This window comes from Haliotis rufescens, unplaced genomic scaffold, assembly GCF_023055435.1.
Source record: "Haliotis rufescens isolate VD_foot unplaced genomic scaffold, xgHalRufe1.0.p SCAF_1, whole genome shotgun sequence".
NCBI classification, from domain to species: Eukaryota; Metazoa; Mollusca; class Gastropoda; order Lepetellida; family Haliotidae; genus Haliotis; species Haliotis rufescens.
The window spans coordinates 45,421,560-45,444,742 of NW_025963779.1; the positions used below are offsets into that span (position 1 = coordinate 45,421,560).

The 23,183-nt window shown below is 40.3% G+C and overlaps 1 protein-coding gene across 1 annotated transcript in view; it reads right to left on the reverse strand.

The window, feature by feature from the left end:
- The window catches only part of LOC124136481 (zinc finger C2HC domain-containing protein 1B-like), a 215,535-nt gene that overhangs the window by 100,373 nt on the left and 91,979 nt on the right, over nt 1-23,183 (reverse strand). The window contains exon 5 of the mRNA XM_046502404.2: nt 4,652-4,797. Within this exon, the coding sequence (XP_046358360.1) occupies nt 4,652-4,797 (146 nt within the window). The remainder of the gene's footprint in view (nt 1-4,651; nt 4,798-23,183) is intronic.

Here is a 23,183-nt window from a genome sequence, read left to right on the forward strand (position 1 = left end):
CGCTATTGCCGGTTATTATTTTTCACATGAAACCAGTCTGACCAGTCACCATCAAGGCTCCTGCGCACGTGATCACGAGAACTACGTGTTGACATAGAATCGTCAAACTATAACAAATATGACTTTTAACGAGTCAAAGTATGGCATTTATGATATATGTATCCATTCTCTGTCAACTAATGTTCGTTTCAAGGCATCAATAGTGGTAATCTGACCGTGTTTGCTGTTAATAACGGTGAGTTGTGCGATCTTCCGATCGCTTCACACACAATTTCGCCGAAATTAATCAAAACAATAACAAAAGGAATTTTGAATAAAATTAATGAAATAAGTTACATACATAAGTCCAGATATACAAAGAACACTTTTTATAGCCAGACAGTGTAATTACAGGATTAATTTGCGACATGGTATTTCCGGTGTTGTGTGCTCACGGTAATATCTTTCCATGGGGAAAAAACATTAAAACTCATTATTTTGTGTATAAAGCGCACCCCCTTTACACAGCTGTGTTTTTTGGAAAAAAAGTGCACACTATACTCAAGAAAATACGGTCACTGAGACTGGAATTCGAGGCCCTTCAATTGTAAAGAGTTGACACATGTCTGTAGAGGACGTAGCCTCAGACTTCCTCTGAAGGTCATATCCTGTAGAGATGCCTAGCAGAGACATCCACCACTTCAGCGACTTGCTGGGTTGACTTGAGATTGATTGGATCATCTTTATAGTCTTGTCGAATCAGTCCTCTGGTAGACATAGATATCCCCGGTCTAGCTGGAATCTTGCTCCAATGTATATATTGTCTTGGACTGGAGTGGTCTCTGACTTGGCTGGGTTGACATGGAAACCTAGGTAAGTCATAAGCTGGACCAAGAATATCATGTTCTCATGTAGCTGATCTTTCCCTTGGTCTGCCGCTAAGAGGTCATCCAGATAACCATGGATTTGAACTAGCTTGAGATGGGAGAACTTGATGACTGGCGCCGTAATTCTGGTGAATAGCAAAGGTGCTATTGCTATCCCAAATTGTAGGACTTGGAGTTCGTATCGTCGGCCATTGATTGCGAGGTGTAGATATTTCCGAGATGATGGGTGTATGGGGACGTGAAGATATGCATCTGTAAGATCTTGGCTGAGAAGCCAGTCTCCCTTCTTCAACGTTGACCGCACTTCTGTATGGACTCCATCTGGAATTTTTGAGGTTTCATTAGATATCTCTTGTTGAGGGTCTTTAGATCTATTATCATCCTCATCTCAGTTGTGTTCTTCTTCGGGACTATAAAGACTGGTAAGTAAAAGTCTTTGGTGTTCTTGGACGCCATTTGTTCTGAATGGCTTGCTTCTTTAGTAGCTTCCTGAAGGCCAATTTTGCAGCTGCTAACTTGGCACTGGTCAAGTGAAATCTTCGACCCACGGCGTGTATGTTCAGGCTTGTATGTTTCCGGAAGTGTAGCTGTGAGCCACGACGTCTAGAATCAAGTGGTCGGGCATAACCTGCTTCCAATTTTCGGCATATGACAGACTGCGCCCTCCAACTGGGCCTGGAGTCGGCGTTATGTTGAAAAACGGTAGGCATAAATTGCAATCCATAGACGTTACCAGGTCGAAAGGGTCTATCATGTCGGAGGGGGTTGAAAGGAAGTCAGAATCGATCTTCCACAGCAATCATATCCTCATTACTTGTAGTCTGGCTGGTAAAAAGAGTCCTGCGAAGATTGTGGCTTGTCATACCTCCACCCTCGGTTGGAATGAATCCTTTCCGGAGGGGACAAACTTCTTCTTAGGAGGCTGTTTGGGCGCGAATGACTTTTGGTACCAGGGTCGCTTGTGAGAATGTGATGACTCATGAGCTCTTGCTGCAAGGTCTATGGTTGAAGTCTGGAAATGCTCAACTGTATCTTGTTTCACTTCATCTACCACATTTCTGAGTTTCGCGTTGAAAGTTGTGGTCGCTGATATTGGTTGCGATGTCACAAACTTCTTGGTCTGGCTAGATACGGCCCTTGACTTAATCTGGGATAGGAGCTGTTGTCACTGTAGTCTCAGTTACTGTGAGGAAGTCCAGACTTGGGATAATAGTAAATTTTCCTGCATCTTGACGATTGAGTCAAGGAGGCTGTGGATTAGATATGACCACCATTGGGCGACAATTTTTTTATTTCTTGGTTTACGGATGCGCCGCTCTTTCAAAGTCCAAATGTTAAAAAAAAAAAAAAATGAAAATTACCCTTTTTTTTATTACCGCCGATATTTTCGATAAAAAGTTCAAACAAAAAAATATTACATTTTCTCGTCGAGCGTAAAGCAAAGGGAAGTCACTCTGATATTTCTTGCTGGGATCCTTCTCTAATACCATCATAGCTTGTCGACGCAAAGCGCAGTGGTGACCAGTTTAACTATTTCAACACTGTTGGCCGTTCAAAGCCCACACCGCACGGTAGACCGTCCAAGTCACGTCAAAATAGTTTATAATTATATTAACCTACTTGTCACATCATTCATTTATTAAATCTATCACATTTCACAATGTCTGAAATACATATTCCATTTGATTTTATCATTTTTTTATCTATAGATTAAAAATGTATTCACTAGACACGATTTCCCGCAATGTTATTGAAAATATTCTCGGACACACTTCGAGAACGGGTCCTCATCGAACATGTCAAACAGCAAAATAAAGACGTTTCAAGTGCTGAAATGTCTTTATTTACCAAGAAATAAAATCTTCAAAAATATATCTATAAAAGTTGCCAAACTGACATCTTAGTTATTATTTCCAACTTTTCGTGCGATCGCATGTAATCGTCAGTCAAATGACATCTCGCCTTTCGTCGCCTCAATTTCTCGCCTCGGACACGATGTCTTAATGCCAAAATATATGCATAAGAAATCTTTGTCATAGCTCGTAACCTAGCTCTATACATCCATAAAGTTCCATATTTTTAATATAGATCGCGATTCCATGCTTAACTGTTCAGAATAACATAATTTAACCCAAACCTTTTGCCAAAGTCTGAAAATTACCGTTGCTGTAATTGGATTGGCTGCGTTAGGTCACATGCTTAAATTTGACCAATCACGAACCTTGTAGCAGATTTTGTCGGTGAAACAATATAAGTTTTTTTAATGTGTACTGACATGGCAGCCTTAGACGTTTTAGTTATTCATACGAAGCTTTGAAAACGGAGGTATTTCATCATGTTAGTGAGCGGACAGCCACTATCATCGGGAAATGGGTGATGACAGATATTATTTGTAATTCTTTTTAAAATAATGTTCCAACAGCGTAAACAAATGAAAATAAAAAAGAAATGGGTATATGGATTTTATGAATTCTTATATTTGGCGAAAAAATCTTTAAATTTGCGCTTCATTGGTCCTTAATCTGGACGTTATGAATGTTTTAGCTTACATTATTTTTATTTAAAACGAACTTTATTTAGTTGTTAATGAATTATTTAAATAATGTAATACACATAACTTTCATATTTATAAACAATAGGATTAATTAGACCTTTCAAATAGTGTATGTCCAAACATGTAGTAGCAAAGATGTTAATTTCAGCAGATAATTTCCTTGATAAATGTTGGTTTCACCTATCATACAAGAGTCTCTGGGAACTTGGTGTCACAGCAGTAATCTTCTGGTTGGCTTGTGTTGAAAGAGTTAAACGTTGCCCATTCTGCCAAAATAGCAGCGTCTTTCATGCATTTCCACCCATGACATGAATATTGTTATGTTGCCATTTGTGCACAAGCTGAGTGCCAGGGATATAATAAAATGTTCTTGAAAAATTGAGTTATTTGACTTTTGTTACGCCAGGATATTTTTTTTCATACCTACCTAACTTTTTAGGACAAAATTCAAGTAAAAAAAAATGTGAGAGGCTTTTTTTCTTTTTTTTTAAATTGGCCTGCCTCACTTTTGAAATAAGTTTGAAATCCGTAAACCAAGAAATAAAAAAAGTGTCGCCTTGTGACGTCTAGGCGTGGGTTGTTACGAGTCTACTTGGCAGCAACTAATTGTGTGTAATGGACAGTGAAGAGGACGTCTGTTTAAAATCTAAAACTTTTAGTTCGTGTGATTGAAGCCAAAATACAGGATTTAGATATGTGATATAGGTAGAAGTTTTGTAGGAATTTTGCCATGTTCATCATGACTACCATGGCACTATTGGTAGTCACAGAGGAACAAAAATCAAAGGTTGAAGTGACAAATATCCCAATGCACAACAAAAACACTTCATACCACATGATAACTGTACATTTTTCGTGATGATACATGCAGAAATTGATGATGAATGGGCATGATTTACATTTTCAATATGACAGTAATATCGAACTCTGTGAGCATATTTTAGACAGAACATTGATGGGATCAGATAGAAAAATTTCTGCAATGAAATGGAAGAAACATTAGAAAAACAGGGGAACATGCACGACAAAGGTCAAGCTGGGTAAGAAAGCAAGATATAAGAAAAGAACACATTATTGGTTATTAAACATGGCTGTCATGGTGTTCTAAATAAGAAGTATTTTAATCTATAGTGATAAAAATCAACTTGGAAAATAATACCCCTGACAAAAAGACCTTTAGTCAAGTTGAAATACATAATAAGGATCAAATATAATTCTGATAGTACGCTACCTGTGACCGAGCAGCCTGCTTAGCTTGGGCTGCAGCACTTGGTTGAGCCCGGTTGATACGCTGACTCTTTTCTTTACAGAATGGAATGTGACGCTCAGCAGCTTTAGCATTGAAACGACGTTGGCAGTGAGGACATTGCACATAATCTGGTGGGATAAATTGGAAATTTTAGAATAAATTGTATGTTTATATACTTATCCTTTCTCACATTGTGCATTTCTCTTTCTTCTTTCGATCCTAAGTGGAAACGTGTCTGAAAAAAAGGTTTCCAGCTTCTATAGTTAATTCAACCATACATTCCTCACATCGCCATAGTCACCTCACAGATCTGGGTCATGCATTGCATGCTAGTTGACCTACCTGCACTGATCACATATCTATCCCAGCTAACTCTTTCTCTTTAAAGAGCTTACAGACGAGTGAATTGTGATGTAGGGATGGACAGATGGGCATATAACGAGTGAGATAGGATATGTTTATAAACAATTTATTATAAAATTTCCAAGTCTTTAAACTTATCCTATCTCACACTATTGCATTTGATCCCACGGTTGGATGGTGAGGCACAACTTCCTAGTTTGAACGAGAATGTCCGAAAACTCGCCATTAGTTTCGCACATGAAGCAGGCTGGAGGCCGTTTGACCGACAACCTGCTTCACGTGCCAAACTAATGATGAGTTTGAGGACATTCTCCTACTTAAAACAAAACTCTCTCCAAAACTGTCCACAAAACTAATGTACTTACATAATTATCGTGCGATACTAATGGAGGTCACGTGTATCATCACTTCCTCGATCAAATGTTTATGATCGACTCGATGAAAAGGAGCAATGCACGTGCTAAACTATTGGAGGACCACATGCATACGAGTCGTGGAAATTTGGTCCGTATGGGAGACAACATGTCGGATTGTGGTGATGAATTGTTCGTGACTCAGAACACATTTTGCAATCAGTCTGATGTGGTTGTGAACTCAGATTTTGAAACATTACTTTATATGGATAACTTACAAGAAGATTATTGTCAGAATTTTGAATTAGGCCGGTTATTTTCTGATGAGAACACTGACACTGAACCGTATAATACAAGTCATGATAACTTTGATGATAATTGCAACACTGAACTATACTTGGCAAGATGATAGAAGAATCAGGAATTATTGGCCCATGTGTGTCTGAGAGACAGTTAAATTCCGAAATACTAGATTCGTTAAAAGGTGACAATGAACGTTTTGAGAAAGCCGTACAGGTTACGCAGTTGGGAACCAATCTAGACAATGAAAAGCTTCGGTTCGGTACTCCCCTTTCTGAAGCGGATATGGTGCATTTTTTTTCGATTCGGCATACTCTGTGAACACTGAACATAAGAGTAGATGGGCTTTGAATATTTTCAAGAATTGGGTTGTTGAGAGGCAAAAACGCAGTAATAATGAAATTCCAATAGCAAATCAAAACATAGTGTCGTTAGCTGAAAACGAAAATGATCTGAACAGAACATTCATGTTATTTCTGTCGGAGGTTAAAAACCAAAAGCGTGAAGAGTACCAAGGCAACACTCTGTACAAAATTGTGTCTTCTCTTCAGTATTACTTAAGAAGGAACGGGGTTGTCGTCAATTTCTTTGAGTCATCTCGTTACACCAGTATGCGATCCGTTCTTGATGCAAATGATGAAATTACTAGCTCGAAAAGGGATAGGGGTTGAAAAACGACAAGCGGATGTCATCACTGAACAGCAGGAAGATGTACTTTGGGAAACAGGTATACTCGGAGAAGATACACCACAGAAGCTCTTGGACACCCTCGTCTATTTAATCGGGTTGAACTTTGCTCTTAGGGCAGGAGATGAACACAGATACCTACGCAGTGGTTCAAATTCACAGTTACAGTTGTTGATGTCAAGCAATGGCGTCAAACAATTGAAATATACTGAGGACTTTTCCAAAACGAACAGAGGGGGGCTGAAGCACAGGAAGGTTGAAAGGAAACACGTGACCATCTCTAGTAATGAGGAAAACCCTGGAAGATGCCTCGTCAGACTGTACGAAAAGTATATGTCATTAGGGTAAATATAATTCTCTCACAAGTTCACAACTAATATTGTGAAAAGGAAGAAGTAGTTCCTATGCGACGTTTCTGTCTGCGAGTTCTACCTGTCTGTCAGTCAGCGAGTTCTACCTGTCTGTGTAACGTAATGTGCACCTGATTAACATATTTTGTATGACTTTACCTTACGTTCTAATGTTCTTATGCACTATGTACTTTGTACGGTCAGCTGCATGAATTGATGACAGTTCACTTTGTTTTTAGACCAGTACATGGAAAGTGTGACGCCTTCTATTTCACCCGTTACGATACACTGCAGGCAAGGTTTGGTTTACTGATGCGGCCGTTGGGATTCATCCACTCTGGTCAACTGTCAGCCGTCTCTGTAAGGCCGCTGGTTCAGCGGATTTTACACAAATCACTCCCTCAGAGCTACAACAGCAACTCGGCTTTACGACAGCGGAGTAGACGAACAGCTAATTGCCGAGAAGACGGAACATAAATCGGATGCAATTCGAAGCTACAAGGTATAAACTTAACCTATACGTCTGTGTATTTCCCACAATACTTAAATGTGGTATATGGCGTTTTCTAATCTGCTTTACCGTGGATGTTAGAGGACGTGATAATGCATTTTTGCAATGACCAGACTTCGGATCAACATCCCCGGGGTTCGAATCCCAAATAATATTTCTATATATTCAGTGGTCACACCCAGTGTCAGTATACTATATACATCTTGGAGCTGCTATTTTTTTCCCCTGTTGTACTATAACAGGAAATAAAAGTTGCATTTTGATATAATGCAAAATTAAATGTTTATGTGATATAATCAAGCAAAATAAGCTTTTCTTTTATTAGAGGACATCCAAGGAAATGGCGGATACAGTAGACTCAATCATGCAGAGAAAATCAAGACGTCCAAGTGCTTCTGTAACTGGTCCCCCTGTTATTGACGCCGCAACCTTTGATCCGCCAGGCAATCAACCATCGACAAGACCGACACTGGGCCCATCAAAAGGCGAATAGGCTCCCTACACAAGTGACAGGCGCGATTTTACAATGAAACTTGGTGACGGCACAACATTTTCTGTGAAATTTTGAATTTGTGTTCAGCATAAATATTTGTGAAATCATTTATTTTGTTGTCTTTGTCTTAAAATATATGTAGACTGTCAGTTTGTCTCTCCCAAAACGAACCTACCACCTGCATGGGCTGACCCTGTTGACCTCCTAAAATGACTAATGTTCATGTAACTTTGTTTTAATAGTTAAACAAGAGCGGTCACCCTCCCATAGTATAGCACAGTAAAGTGAACATCACTTGAACATTAGTTTGAGGCATTAACTTGATCAAACTTTGTTTTAAGTAGGAGAAAGTCCTCAATCTCGTGATTATTTTCGCACGTGAAACTTGTTCTCGGCCTAACAGCCTCGAACAAGCTTCATGTGCGAAAATAATCGCGAGATTTCGGACGTTCTCCTATACTTCACGCAACTTTGTTTTAAATATAGATGACAACCGTCAGATATTTACAAGAAACCTGAGACCTAACAGTGGTACAATACTTAATAAAGTAACAAAGTTAAGTGTCGTAAGACAACTCGGAGATAGGAATAAGAAACACTCTCAAAGAGTGTTAAGATCCTGATATGAGAAAAAAACAAACACAAGAAGTTCATAAAAAAGCGCAATCATTTGTATATCCTCCAAGAGGATGCTAAGTCTGAGAAGCTCGATTGAGCATGATAAACACAAACAATCATGACATGGTTTATTTCAATGGATGTGGCAGCATGTCACTTTGAGGATGTGTCTCCCGGCTTGGGAAAGTCGGTGTTTCCCTTGGGTCCTGAGAAAGAGACAGTATGTCCATTGGATTTACCTCCTCACTGACTTTGGCGTCTCCGATGTCATTTCCTATCTTTTCTCTGTTCTTCTAGTTGGTTCTGCTGAAGACGGAGACGTCCCGCGAAAAGAAAGGGTGTAGACCATGGGAGTTGACATAACTGGTTCTTAAAATGGTCATCCTAAGAGTAATGTTGCAAAACACCTCGTCTGCTAAGAGTGGTGACCAATCCTGCGTGGTGAGCCAAAAGATCTAAGACAGCTCCCGTCTTATTTTGAATCTTATCTTCTAGGGAAGAAGCATGAACCAAAGCCAACGAAAGAGCTTCTATTGCCGAAAATCAAGAGAAGTGTCCTCCAAACTGTAGTGTCGAGGTGCCTGAGATCCCTATCGTTCACTGAAGTGCAAGAGAAAGGGCGCTAAGGTTGCAATGTCACCATCCAACTCAGGGTCAACCGTTGCTAAGCCATGTCTGCCTGCATCAGCCAAAACAAACGTGGAGACTGAAGCCAATCACGTAGTCGTCGAAAAGAGCCCAAGCCCTTATCTAAGTTTGTGGCCATGTCCTGTAAAACGGGTCTGGGAGCAAGCCGAAGGGACAACAAAGGAAGATAGGGTGTCCTCAGTTGAAGTACTTTTGGAAAGTTGCAATTTATCTGCAATCCATATGAAAACAGTAACCGGGTCGAGCTGATCTGTTGTGCTGGGATGGCAGTGATATCACCTGAGTTCCATGAAGTCGGGATGACTTGAGGTAGAGTCTGTGTTGTTGTCAGAACCTGTGTTCAGTCACAGCAGGAGGGCTTTGAATCGAGGGTAGTAAGGGTAAACCCAAATGGTGAGTAGGCGAAATAGAGGGTGAACCCAAATGATGAGAAGTCAAAGTAGAAAAATGCCTATCTTTAGACGAAGGACATCTACTAACAGTAGCCAATGGGTGTGGTTTATCCTATGACGGTGGGGCAAAGCATCATGGTGAGAAGAGGACTGGACCGAGAGGTTCGGTAGTCCGGACAGGTAGGGTCATGAGAGTATCCGCGGAGGAAAAAAATCCCTATAACGTGAGCAACGTTCCCTATTCATGTGCCTGAGTGTATGAAATGGGGTTCTAAAGATAATCCCAGCAATGGTGGAAAACATAGAAATTGGGTATAATCTTGTGGTCAAAAGTCTGGATGACTAGAGGAGTTAAAATTTAACGTCGCATCGGCACTATTTCAGCCGTATAGCAACAAGATCAAGTTAATATATTCACAATTGAGTCATTTATTCCAAGTTATTTTTTAAAAACAATTTATCAAACATATTTGAGCATAACAATATCATGTATACAGTTTTAAAACACGGGCTGTAGGCCACCAGTAACCAAAGCTAGGCCACCTCGCTGGGGATCATGGGGACTCACAGTACCTCAGCTTCCTGCATGATACCCAAGCAGGATTTACGTCATGACTTTAGCTACTTGTGGATGTGCACAATAATAGCCAATATTAAAAAATACTCAGCAATGAGTTGGCTTAAAAACACTGGTTGATGACAGTTACATCGATTAGGATAGGATAACGTGTCAGACAGGGGGACAATAATTTTACGATACTTTAACCTCCTGGACAGAGGCTTCAATAAAGTCAGTTGATAATAGCATCACACCAAATTTAAAAACACGCATTTAATTATTCACATATATACTTAAAATTTATTACACAGGCCAATTTCTTTCAAGTAGCTGATAATGAGATGCCCACTGACACGGGAAAAGAAATCCTTCAGATTTACACTTTGATAATGTGAATCCCTTGCGATTGCACAGTCCACACAGTCAGGCAATATATGCTTGACGGTGAACCTTTCATCACAAGGGATACACCTAGGAGGTTCGTCCTCATCTGCCTTCAGCAGATATTCATGGGTAAACCGACAATGGCCAATACGACATCGTCGTAAAATGACCCCGTAAGTAGGTATGACCGATTGTTGGTTTTAATTCGTGTAGTTCATTGCCTCCTACCTGGGTGTTCCTATTCTTTTGCATGAGATCCTAAGTTTAACTCTTGATGGTTGGTTTGAAATCACTGTACTTGATCAATAGTTGAGATAACAGTTTGTCAAGAGCTACTTTAGTTGCAGCATCAGCTTTTGAGTTACCTGTTATGCCTACATGACTTGGTAACCAGCGAAAGACGATGTCACATTGGCCAGTAGACAGATCATTGAAAAGTTCTAAAATGTCAAGGATTATGGGATGATTCGAGGACACACATTTAGCGCCTGATGGCAAGATAATGAGTAAGAAAAGATGATTGGGTTTGATGTTTGATATAGGTCAAAGCTGTTAAGATAGCTTTTGCCTCAGCAGTAAAGATAGAACTAGAATCTGGGATTCTTGAGGAGGCAGTTCTGGATCCAATGATGGTGGCACTTGCAACTTTGCCGCCATCCTTTGACCTGTCTGTAAAAATGGATCTGTAAGATTACATTTTGATTGTAATTGGTTATATGATTGTTGATATACCAAAGACTTAGTTCCTGACTTTTCTAGCTGGGTTAAAAAAATTAGAGTGAGGTCTACTTCAGGCTTCACCATCTGCCAGGGAGGAGAAGACAGAAGTCATTTTTTACCTGCAGTGACGTGTGGTTGAATTCGAATTCCCAGTGGTGGAATCAAGTTGGACAGATTTTGAAACAGGTTTTCATACTGAGGGTGGAAAGTGCAATTGTATGCTGGATTTAATTTATTTGAATGCAATTTAGTAATGTATTGCAGTGAAAGTTTAATGCGTCGCTGTTCGAATGAAGGTTCATCCGCCTCAACCTGTCCACAGGAGAGGTCCTAAAAGCTCCAAGACAGAGTCTTAGGCCTTGATGGTGTATAGTGTATAGTATAAATTGCTTTTGCAATGGAACTATAGTCTAGTGTAGAGGGTATTAGCGATCTGTAAAGTGAAGGAGGGTTGTCTGATCCCCTCCGAATTAAGAATTTGAAACGACTTTTAACAAGTCGTGAGCCTTCAGGCACTTTGCCTTTAGATATTTGATGTGTGGTAAGAGTGTGAGATGACGGTCAAATATGGGGCCCAGGAATTTGGCCTCCTCTATTACCTTGATAGGAGTATCATCTAAAAATAAATCCTGGATCCTTGTGAGGTTTATAATATGTGGCAAAAGTTTGGAGACAGACTCAGTTGCATTTAAAAGTAGGGTAGTATAGGACCATAGCCCGAGATGTGTTGTCGTGGGGTCGAAGACCCGGACTATCTCGTGGGATTTGATGCCCTGGGGTCGTGGACCCGGACTATCCCAGCTATGTGCCCTGTACTACTATGGGGATAATTAGTTCACTCCATGTTAGTGTTGCCATGGGGTGAAGTATAAATGCTGAGGTGGTGTATAAATAAGAGTGCATGGATGGATAAGTGATAACTGTTATTGGCTGCACAAACAAAAATATATAATTTACATTTTGTGCAGTATCAACACAAGAATGAGTAAATGGAATATATTTATTAATTAATATGATACTTGGCAAAAATTTGGAGGCAGACTCGGTTGCATTTAAAGGTAGGGTAGTATAGGACCATAGCCTGAGATGCGTTGTCGTGGGGTCGAAGACCCAGACTATCTCGTGGGATTTGATGCCCTTGGGTCGTGGACCCGGACTATCCCTGGAATGTGTGCCCTGGGGTCGTGGACCCGGACTATCCCAGCTACGAGGGGTGTTCATTAAAGATTTCGCCTAAACCACTTAGGGTTATCATATTTGGTTGAAATTTCCCATGTGTAATGATACATGTATCTATGGGTTATGTCTGAATTTGCAGCACCGAACTATTAATCTTACCACTTTTACAGGTGTTATGATCGAGTAGGGTGTGACAATGGAGCAAGTAGAATACCGAGCAGTGATTAGGTTTTTATATTTGAAAGGTCGCACACCAAAAGGAACTTTTGATGAAATGAAAGCAACTTATGGGGAAGATGCCCCATCATATGACGTTGTTAAACACTGGCATCGCCAGTTCAAGTGTGGTTGGACATCTGTGGAAACAGCTGCCATTCCTGGTCGCCCCCATTCAGCCATTGATGAGGACACTATACATCAAGTGGAGACCGCCATTTTGGGAGACCGACGTATAACTGTTCGCCAGTTACCACAAGATGTCAAGATCAGTGTAGGGTCTGTGGAAAAAATCCTCCATGACAATTTGAACATGCATAAGGTGTCTGCACGATGGATTCCCGGGTTGCTCACACCATTCCGAAAGCAGGAACAAGTCAATTGCTCATGTGCCAAAAAAAACAGGCAAACTTTTTTGACAGACTTATCACACAGGATCAAACATGGGTCCATCACTATGATCCTGAGACTAAAGTTCAGTCGATGCAATGGAAGCATGTGGAGTCACCACCCCCAAAGAAGGCACGTGTCCAACCCTCTGCAGACAAGGTCATGCTCACAGTGTTTTGGGACCAGCACGGAGTAGTGATGATGGATTTCTTGGCAAAGGGTACCACAATTACAGTAGCTTATTATGCTTCGCTGCTGCGGAAATTGCCGGACGCTATCAAGCTTAAGAGGCGTGGCATGCTGACCAAGGGTGTCCGTCTCCTGCAAGACAATGCTCCAGTACACAACTCTCATGTTGCCCAGACAGAAGCGTGGTCCTGTGGCTATGAAATCCTTCCATATCCTCCTTACTCTCCTGACCTTGCACCATCTGACTTCCACCTCTTTCCAACCATGAAGTCATTTTTGAAGGGAAAACATTTCACAGATGATGAAACACTGATTTCTGAAGTCAAGTCCTGGTTTGAGACGCAAAATGAGGGCTTTTACAAGCGAGGTCTCCATAGTTGCATAAAACGATGAGAGAAGTGTGTAACTCTTGGTTGTTCCTATGTGGAGAAAGACTAATACCTATGCCAAGTTTCATTCCACTAGGTCCATCGGAAGTGGGTCAGGGGAAATCTTTAATGAACACCCCTCGTATGTGCCCTGTACTACTTGGGGGATAATTAGTGAGTGTTGCCATGGGGTGAAGTATAAATACCAAAATGCAACCGAGAGCCCCCAAGTTATATTCCATTTACTTCTTCTTGTGTTGTTACTGCACAAATACGACAAAAGTGAATACAGTCTGTTTTGGATTTTAAAAAATTGAAGCCATTTTCGTTTGCCCATTTTATAATTTTGTTAAGACAGAGCTGTAGCTATTGTTCTATTGTATTCATATTCTTACCAAGACAAGAAATGTAGAAATTGTCCACAAAAATTGTTTTATACTTTAGTGAGACTTCTAATTTACTGCCCCTCAATCCAAATTCATGCAAATCTTTTAAAATACCACGTTTCCACGTTGTATTATATGCCTTCTCTAGATCAAAAAAGATTGATACAGTATGTTGTTTGTTAACAATGGAATTCTTTTTTTCGGAAACCACACTGGATGTCACTCAGGTGGTCTCCAGCAATTGATTGTTGACCATGCGCTCCATGGTTTTACAAACACAGCTAGTTAATGATATTGGACAGTAATTGGATTGATCTGTATGATCCCATCCAGGCTTTGGAATAGGAATAAATGTAAATTCAATATTTTTGTTTGTGCAGAAATAATTACCACTACCTCCCTGCCTACTCTTACTATTTTATCAGCTATTCCCTTCATTACGTAATATTATTCCACTAAATATTTCTTTAATTCCCTTTTACTCACTTGCCTTATTCCTAAATTAATCCATCAATGCATAATTACTTTAACATTTTCTATGTTATGTTATTTTCAAGTTTTATAATAAATTGTGTATTTTACTTCTTGTTTTGTTGTTTCTGCACAAATAATAGGCTTGTGCCACAAGGAGGGAAATTTCTGGTTGTCCATATTTCATCAAATATAATAAGTAACGTTTCCAAGCATGAATCAGGTAAGTGTTTCAGGATCTGATAGTGGATGTTGTCGGCTCCTGCTGCAGTGTCATGAGATTGCCTCTAGGGCAGTGTGTAATTCATGGAGTGAAAATGTCACCATTATCAGGGTTATAATTGACTTTTTCTTTTCCTGCTGTTTTTGAAACCTCTGAAAGTGAGGATCATAGTTTGATGATGAGGAATGGTGTGCCAAAGTGTCACTAAGTTTGTTGGCAATTTCAGATTTAGTAGTTAAAAGTGTATTACCATCTTTGAGAAGGTGAACTCCAGATTTGGATCCTTTGCCCTAAATCTTTTGAATCATGTTCTACACCTTTGACAAGGGTGTGCAGGAATTGATTTTCGACAATAGTTCCTCCAGGATTGACGTTTATTCTGTACGTCTCGCTTTGGTGCCCGTGATTTTAAGGTTATTCAAGTTGTGCACAGTGGGATGTCAGCAGAAATATTTCTCAGCTTTCTTCCTATTTTTTCCAGCTTGTTTACAATTATTATCGAACCATGGTTTACGTATAGGAGGGTTTGCAAATGACTTAGGAATGCTTTTGTCTCCTATAGCATTAAATGTATCTGAAAAAAGTTGTATAGGATCAGGAACATTCCTGAACCTGTCAGGTTTTAGTTTTTCAGAACATAGTATTTGGAATAAAGACCAATTGGTTTTTGTAAAGTTCCACGGATTAATAGCTGTAAGTATTGTTTGAAAATGGTCATCATGGACCAACTATTCGATTTCATTTAAAATATTTGAATCTGTCAGTGAAAGGTTAAGGGCAGAGTATGTGCCAATGGCAGGATGAAGATAGGTATTAGAACCATCATTGAAGATGCATAAATCATTGTTTGAGATAAAATCTTCAAGGACTTTTCCCTTATTATTTGTATCAGTTCTCCCCCATTGGGGATTATGACAATTTAAATTGGCCATGATGATACAGGGCCTCGGGAGCTGATCGTACAAAGTCTGAAGATCTGATTGACAGATGAAAGGTGGAAGATACAGTGAACACAATGTAAACACTATGTTCAAAGTTGGTTAGTTGGTTGGTTGTTTTACGCAGCACTTAGCAATATTCCAGCTATATGACGGCAGTCTGTAAATAATCGAGTCTGGACCAGACAATCCAGTGATTGATAGCATGAGCATCGATCCACGCAATTAGGATCGATGACATGTTCAGATATGTTTCTTGGAGACAAAAGGTGACAGATTAAAAGTTGTAGTTTATTAAAATTCTTCTTAAGACCTCTGCAATTCCATTGTATTTTGTCTTGTGGATTCATGGTGGTGCTTCTACAGGAGAAATGTCATGCTAACGTGAGGAAGATTTTGTAGTACTCCTATTTGTTTCATGTGGAGATGGAGTTACCTCCATGTCCAAAGGACCAAAGGAGTTATGGACCTCTACTGGGACCTCTAAAGGAGAGCTGGCCTTTTGTGTTTGCAGCTGTTCTTTTTGCTGTTTCTTTTTCAATATTTTTTTTCCCTTGTTTGTAAGTTTGACTGGTTCTGGCTCTGTTACTGGTTTTGGAGTTTTGGTTTTTGGGGTGTCACAGATGGGTTTTGGAATGAAGCCGGTTGGGAAGTGGCTGGACAGACTTCACCAATGTCAGATCAGTCTGGCAGTCGATAGAAGCAGTGGTGACAGGAGGACGAGAGACAGCAGCAGAGTAAGAGATAGAAAAAGTGGTTGCAGTAGAACCTACAACCCTCTTCTTTGCTTTATAGTAGGAGAGGTTTTGTTCGGTCTTGATTTTCATTATCTGCAATTCATGTTGCCACAGAGAAAGGATTAGGAAGAGGCCAGATGGTTCCCACCGCAGTTTGAACACTTCACATCCTTCCTGCAGTCAGTGGCCTCTTGCTTGTCACCGCAGCGGTTACAAACAGCAGATGCATGGCAGTACTAGGATCCATGTCCAAATGCTTGGGAGGTGTCGCACCGGAGTGGACTGGGGATATACACCTCCACTCCAATGCTACAATAACCAGCTTTAATCAAATGTGGAATCTTTGAATGAGCGAAAGTGAAGAGGTAGGTGTTGGTCGGTTCAACAACACCATTTTTCTTGACAGTAAACCTCTTCACAGCTGTGACTGACTGTTGGACAAGTTCTTTGACAATTTGTTCTTCGGTCATGTGAGACACAGACAAAGCCCTTTCACGAGTTCAATGTCTTGTGCTCAGAAACAGCAACCTTGATGTTGACAAACTCTCTTAATTTGAGTAGGTTGATTGATTGCTGTTTCTTTACACACTCTACAAGGAGAAAACTGGAACGAAGTTTAGTGGCATTTGAAACCTCTCTGCAGATACCACCGATACCTTCAGAGATTGCAAAAGGATTAGGCTTGGTTCTTTGTCACATGCTTCAATTACTAAAAAACATGGCCAATAGTCAGATGAAATGTATGTATTCTTGTCAGGCGAGGTATTGTCAGAATCTATTCGTCTTCGTTTTGAACCAGGGTGTTGGGAAGCCATGTCGAAAGGTAAATAATTCTGCACCCCTTTTCCCCACCCCTTTTCCCCACCCCTTTTCCCCACCCACCTTGGAGTAAAAGGCGACTAACGGGATCGGGTGGTCAGGCTCGCTGACTTGGTTGATGCATATCATCAATCCCAATTGTGTGGATCAATGCTCATGATATTAATCACTGCATTGTCCGGTCCAGACTCGATTATTTACAGACCGCCGTCATATAGCTGTAATAATGATGAGTGCGGCATTAAACAACAAACCAACCAACCAACCAACCAACCAACCAACCCACCTTGGAGTGTCAACAAGGACAGTCTTATGCTGCAGCGGATCCCCAAGCTGCAAAGATCGAGGATAAAGGGACGGTGTACTCTAGCAATATTGACGCGAAAAGCTAGGTTAGGGTCGAAGTGGTGTGTTGGACAAAGGAGCACTATTGCCGGCTCAGTCGCCCTCAACAACCAGACTCATTGGACCGGCTGACTAAAAATATACCAAATCTTTTCATGTTTTTAATCAAGGTGCTCACGTGATTTGAGGCACTTCGCGATGTAAGACCCGTTTTATCACAATATAGATCTTGATTATCGATCAGATTGTCTTGACTGGTCACCGCCATTTAGTTTGAAGCAAATGCAAGTGATACTAGAGGTGGAATCTGATTGGTCCATGGGAGAGGCATAGAAGGGACATAACGCATAATAGCCACTGGTGGTGCTATGATTGAGTCCAGGTATTCCAGCCTAGTTCGGCAAGGGTGGAAACTGGACTTTTAAAGTCAGTGAACTCTCTTGCCTCGGGAAGATGCATAAGATCATACTTGCCGTATGTGGTTTTGTAGACTGGAGCAATGTTCATCTGGCACACTGCTGATGGGTATCGTCATGGCTACAGCTGCCAAAACAGCAAAATCTGGATAAATATCCTCATAATCAGCCATGATAACTCGATAATTCTGTGTAATTCTGTGTGTGTCCCAAGTCCCACAACTGTAGTTTTGTAGCTGACTAAATCACGGTTGGCCCGGTCGCCATCTATGATATGTGTGTTGTCATTATTTATTGGACCAATCAAAGGGCTGGAATGGGTAATCAGCTGATTTTGGGAATCCCTTCCATTGTAATTCAATTCTTCGCATGAATCTGGGAAGTGAGATGGCTTCAGGAATTTGTCAAGACAAGAAACGGTAGACAGACTGAAATCTGGCATGTAATGCACTGCACAATTCACCAATGAAGCTTGCACCGAACGTCCATCTGCAAATGTAACTTTCACACCACGAAACACGCCGTTTGTGATGTGTTAATAAAAGATTGCTCATTTTCTCCAGGTGTTTCTTGCGTCTTTGCAATGAGTTGCAGGTTGAGTTCAAAATTGGCATGATGCCGAGATTCAGATTGTCCTTTGAATTATTGTGACAACACATCTGATAGCATTTTGGTTGTTGCAATAAACGAGTAGGTTTTGATTTTTTTCTGGACGTTGACTGCTGCACCATTATTTTGCTCTGCTGCTTCAATCTCCTTCTATTTCCATGACAAGTGCATTCGCCCCCTTACAGCCCTTTCAACGGACAGCAAAAGAACACTGTGCAGCTGTTTCATACTTGAAAAAACGGAATCAGAAAGAACCCAGAAAGTTCACATTATCTAGCATATCTCTTCACTGAATATTCGTACAGTACAGTTCTCATCCTCACAGTCAATGTTTCATAAGGTTTTTTTCCGTTGCTGCATTCATATGACTTGCCATGGAAGTTCTTTGATGCATTGTGGTAACAGCATGGTGATGAGCTGTGCTATCGCGATGCTCTTTCCATGCAGACTTCTTCATATCAAGGCAACCTTTTGTAAATCTGTTTTGTTTACAAGCTGCCTCACATATCTTGCAGTACATCATAATTCTACCATATTCCTCTTCATAACATAACCAATTGAATTCCTGCAACCATTCAGAATTAAAATTTTGAATTTTAGTTTGGTTGGCCTTTTGACAACGGACAGTTGACATATCTGAACCCGTCTCAGACGGGTATTATCAAGTTTCTATTTTTGAGCAAAATTTTGACTTCAATCACTAGTGCCTGTATTTTTGTCACCCTCTTTGTCAGTCTCTGAGTCAATTTTCTTACTCTTAAAAGGCAATGTTGACCCTCCGTCCCCAAGCGTACTGTTTTTGCCCCCGAAGAATGATGACAGTGTCGTCTGCTTGCCCGCCATTATTAGAGCAGTACACGCAAGCTCCTCACAGCAACAGTCCGTATCTCAGAGCTCTATATACAATTGGAATGTTATGTAATGAAGGTAGCAGAGCTTGCAGTACATGTGGTTCACCCTCCTACCCAGAGTTCCATGCAGCCAGCATAGTACCCCTAGGATGATTCGTCACATCTCCATGCAATATCTTGCATGGAGATTTGACAAATCATCCTAGATATTTATCCTTTGTTTACATTGGATGTACAACTCCATGTGCTGTTCTCAAATTGCTTTGGAGAGCTAGCCGATTCGGTCACATTGTGGGTAAAAATATATTATCATGCACCTTTAGCATTTGTAGTAGCATATCTAGATATATATAATTATGAAAAAGAATATGTAAAGCACACCAAAGGCTTGCATTAGGATAGTCTGTCCTTGTTTTCAGAATAGGCATGTTTTTTTACAAACACATGAAAAGTTAAGTCACGTGATTGTGATATGCAAAATAGCCTGTAGCCAGTTAAGTCCTGTGGCAATGGTGTAATGCTAACTCATCACTGCACATGAGTGTGCACATGGTTCTGAGCTCATTCAGAAAATATTGATTAAATCCGTCACTTGATTACTATAGCTGTATTGGGTTTAGATAACATAGATGCAATCTGAATGAATTGAAACGAGTTGAGTCCAGTTAATTTTTAGAAAACTGGAATTTCCTTTCTGTGTGGGAGAGATACTCAGATTTATTTTAGAGTTGAGTGAACAAAGTTTTAACACCGTGTTGCAGACAGAGATTCGTTGAAGTTAAATTTTTCAAACATTATTTCTACAGGAGAAAGGGACACTAAAAATTGACTGGTCGACCATTTTTTACCAGCCAAAATCAGGCATATATCAGAGAACGGAAACACTTGGAACCTCCGACTGAAGATCCTGATCTAGAGGATGCCAATCCTTTGATGGTCGTTCCAGGTAAAGTGAGGTGACTGTAGATCCTATGAGGTGTTGTATGTCGATTCTCACGAGATGAATGATGCCCCACTTGAGAGTGGGAGGTTCGCTAGCCTTGTTCAGACGAGTTGTCAGATGACTCCGTATGATCCTATGAAGATCGGTCCTTAGGGGAGCATGGATTCTCAATCTTCAAAAAGAGCCTGTAGGATTGGGCATGTTAACCATTGTGTGTGTACCCTCCAAGGGTACAAAAGGAGTGAGCTCTATAACAGTCGTAGGGAACAATGAAACAAGCGGATGGTCATTGGTAGGGTTCAAGGCAGCACGAGAGGTCTCATTAAACTTGGATCGGTCTCACCTGCATCTGACGAAAACACTCTGGAAGCTTCAAGGGTAGAGTTGACTTCGAAGGTATGTTCGTAGATCCAGTAGACATGTCTTCAGTGAGAATGGAGTCAGAAACTCCCTCGTCATCCAGCGAAAATATGGGGCCGATGGGGGTCGAAGTATCCTGGTCCACGGGTGAAGAGGATCGGTCTGATGATCTAGCCTTTTTCACGGGTGTCTTCTTGGACTTTGTCGGTTTTTCTGTAGTTTTAGAAAAGCAATCAGATACACGGCGCAGACACTTGTGCAGATAAAGCTTGAATGATTTGTCATGCAAGTCAACACAGAGCTCACACAACAATCCGAGCACTTGAAGTGAGGGTCTGAAGGAGAGAAGACGCGTTGGCACGTTGTATATACTGGTCGCCTTGAGGACTGCTCGTCCATGATGAAAAAACTATCCTTACAAGGATACAAGTGAAGATCTTGCCAATAAACGGAAGTTGGCACGCAAAAGAATGGCAAAGGCGATGCAGGCAAGAAGACATAAAAGAAATCAAATTGGCATGGGAAAAAAATGGATCCCCTGCAGATGTAAACACGTCTCCACTGTGTTGCACTTTGAAAAAAAATGGGCTGGCTGGAATAGACATGTGATCGGTGCATGTAGGTCAACCAGCATGCATGATCAAGATATGGGAGGTGAGACATGTGACGATGAATTAACTTTAGAAGCTGAAAACCTTTATTTCAGACACGTTTGACACTTAAGATCGACAGAAGAATGAGAAATTCATAGTGTGAGGTGGATAAGATTAAAAATTCAATACTTCAGTAAATTAAGTACTGTAAATCTTGATATCAATGCGAGCGTGAATTAAATGTGAAAAATGCGAGTGGTCAAGACAAACGTTCTACTCACTCATGTCATCACTGATCACAAGTCCATACAGACGCCACCCAACATGGTGTCTTTGCTCACAGCGCACACGTATTGTTTTAGCAGAAGTACTCTACTCAGCGCTAATAAGCGGTACTATTTGGTATGTGATTGGATTAAAGGGGCACTGATCTAAAGCAATTCCCCAGGACTGGTTGTTGCCTTTGTTATTGTTTTTTCCCCGTGAGTACCCGGATGATATGCAACCCAACCGAGCGTGACAAGAGACTGGGCTACCGTCTGCAAGGACAGCAAAATAAACTTGGGACAATATTTGTATTACCCATTTTTGAACACTGATTGGTTAACCGTGATCTATAAAGATTTCGGCAAAGGGCGCATGTTAATTAATTTCTTCAGCCTAAACAAGCAGACATAAAGAACGGCGGAACTCATCGGTTGTTGTCATTTGGAAATACCCCTGATTGTTATAGTTTAAAAAAAACTATCCATGCAGTGAAAGCATTTTCTGATTTCGGATTGCGTCGGTAATACGATTACTACTCCCTTGTTGTCATCCACGTTTTCTGGTATAACCCTACACTTGTGTATTTGTCGTCATTCACTTGATGCTCAGTTAATGAATTTATTACAGGTATAATTAGTGGTAGCACCACTCTGAATATCTGACGAAGGTACCCATTTATTGTGTCTGGGGTAATTATTCAATCTAAATACAGGTTTGAAGTGAGGTGAAATGTGTGTTATGTAATATGCACGTGGCAGCCCAGCAAGAGATGAATGATCAGTTGATTTACTTTTTTTGTAAATGAGCGGATCGTTCCTAGTCATCAAAGGATTAACAGAAAATACATTGATTGATTAATCACTGTCATCTTGCACGGTGGATATCTCAAAAGTGAGTGTTTACATGTCTAGGTTTACTAAAACAAAGGGAATACACTCATATCCTTGCGTGAAGTGCCGATGTAAAAACAACATACGTTTTTCAAAGGGTTAACCGATAATACGTTGATTAAAATAGTTGTCACGTGGGCTTTCTCAGCCGACCTTTGAGACTTGACAGCTATGTGAAACACCTGAGACAATCTAAGTGATCAGTTGAGAAACGAACATGGGTTATAATATCCTGAAATGATTTTTACATTTTAAAATATTTGATTGCTACAGAGACACGTGACATCGAATATGTTTCTTTGTACAGCTGCAGACGTTTGGGATATTGTTCCTGTATGTGGATATTCACAGATACATTCCTCGAACAAGGAAGCTGCCTAAAATTATACACATAAATTTGGTAGGTTGTAATTATGATATTCGCATTTTGTTTTCCTTCATTTGCAGTAGCATTGGACAGATTCATTCTGGTTCCTCTACGTCTTGGTTGGGAAATTCTTCGATGCGCGATTGACGTTGTTTTCACAAGTCTTTTCCTTTGTATATTACAGTCAATTTGTAAAATGTGATTCTCTCAGGCAATTTATACAATGTGTAAATATTTCAGTCATTTTGACCGAAAAATCTGTCCATTTCTTTACAGATTGACCAAAATTGATTAAGACGATCAATAGGGCCTAAAAACATCACAATAGAATATTATGTAGGATTAGAAGCCAAACAATATAGAAATGTACTTTTCATCGTAACATTTTCAGTCTCTTGGTTATGATATTAAACATAAAAACGTTTGGAATTCGTTGTCATAATATTACAGGTGGACATAATTTTCAGTCAATTTGTAAAATAACTGAATATTCAGGCGTTTAATAATTTTCCTAAGTGAAAATTTTGCACATTTTGACTGTAAAAATATAAACACGATAAAATAAGCAATGCTCAGGAG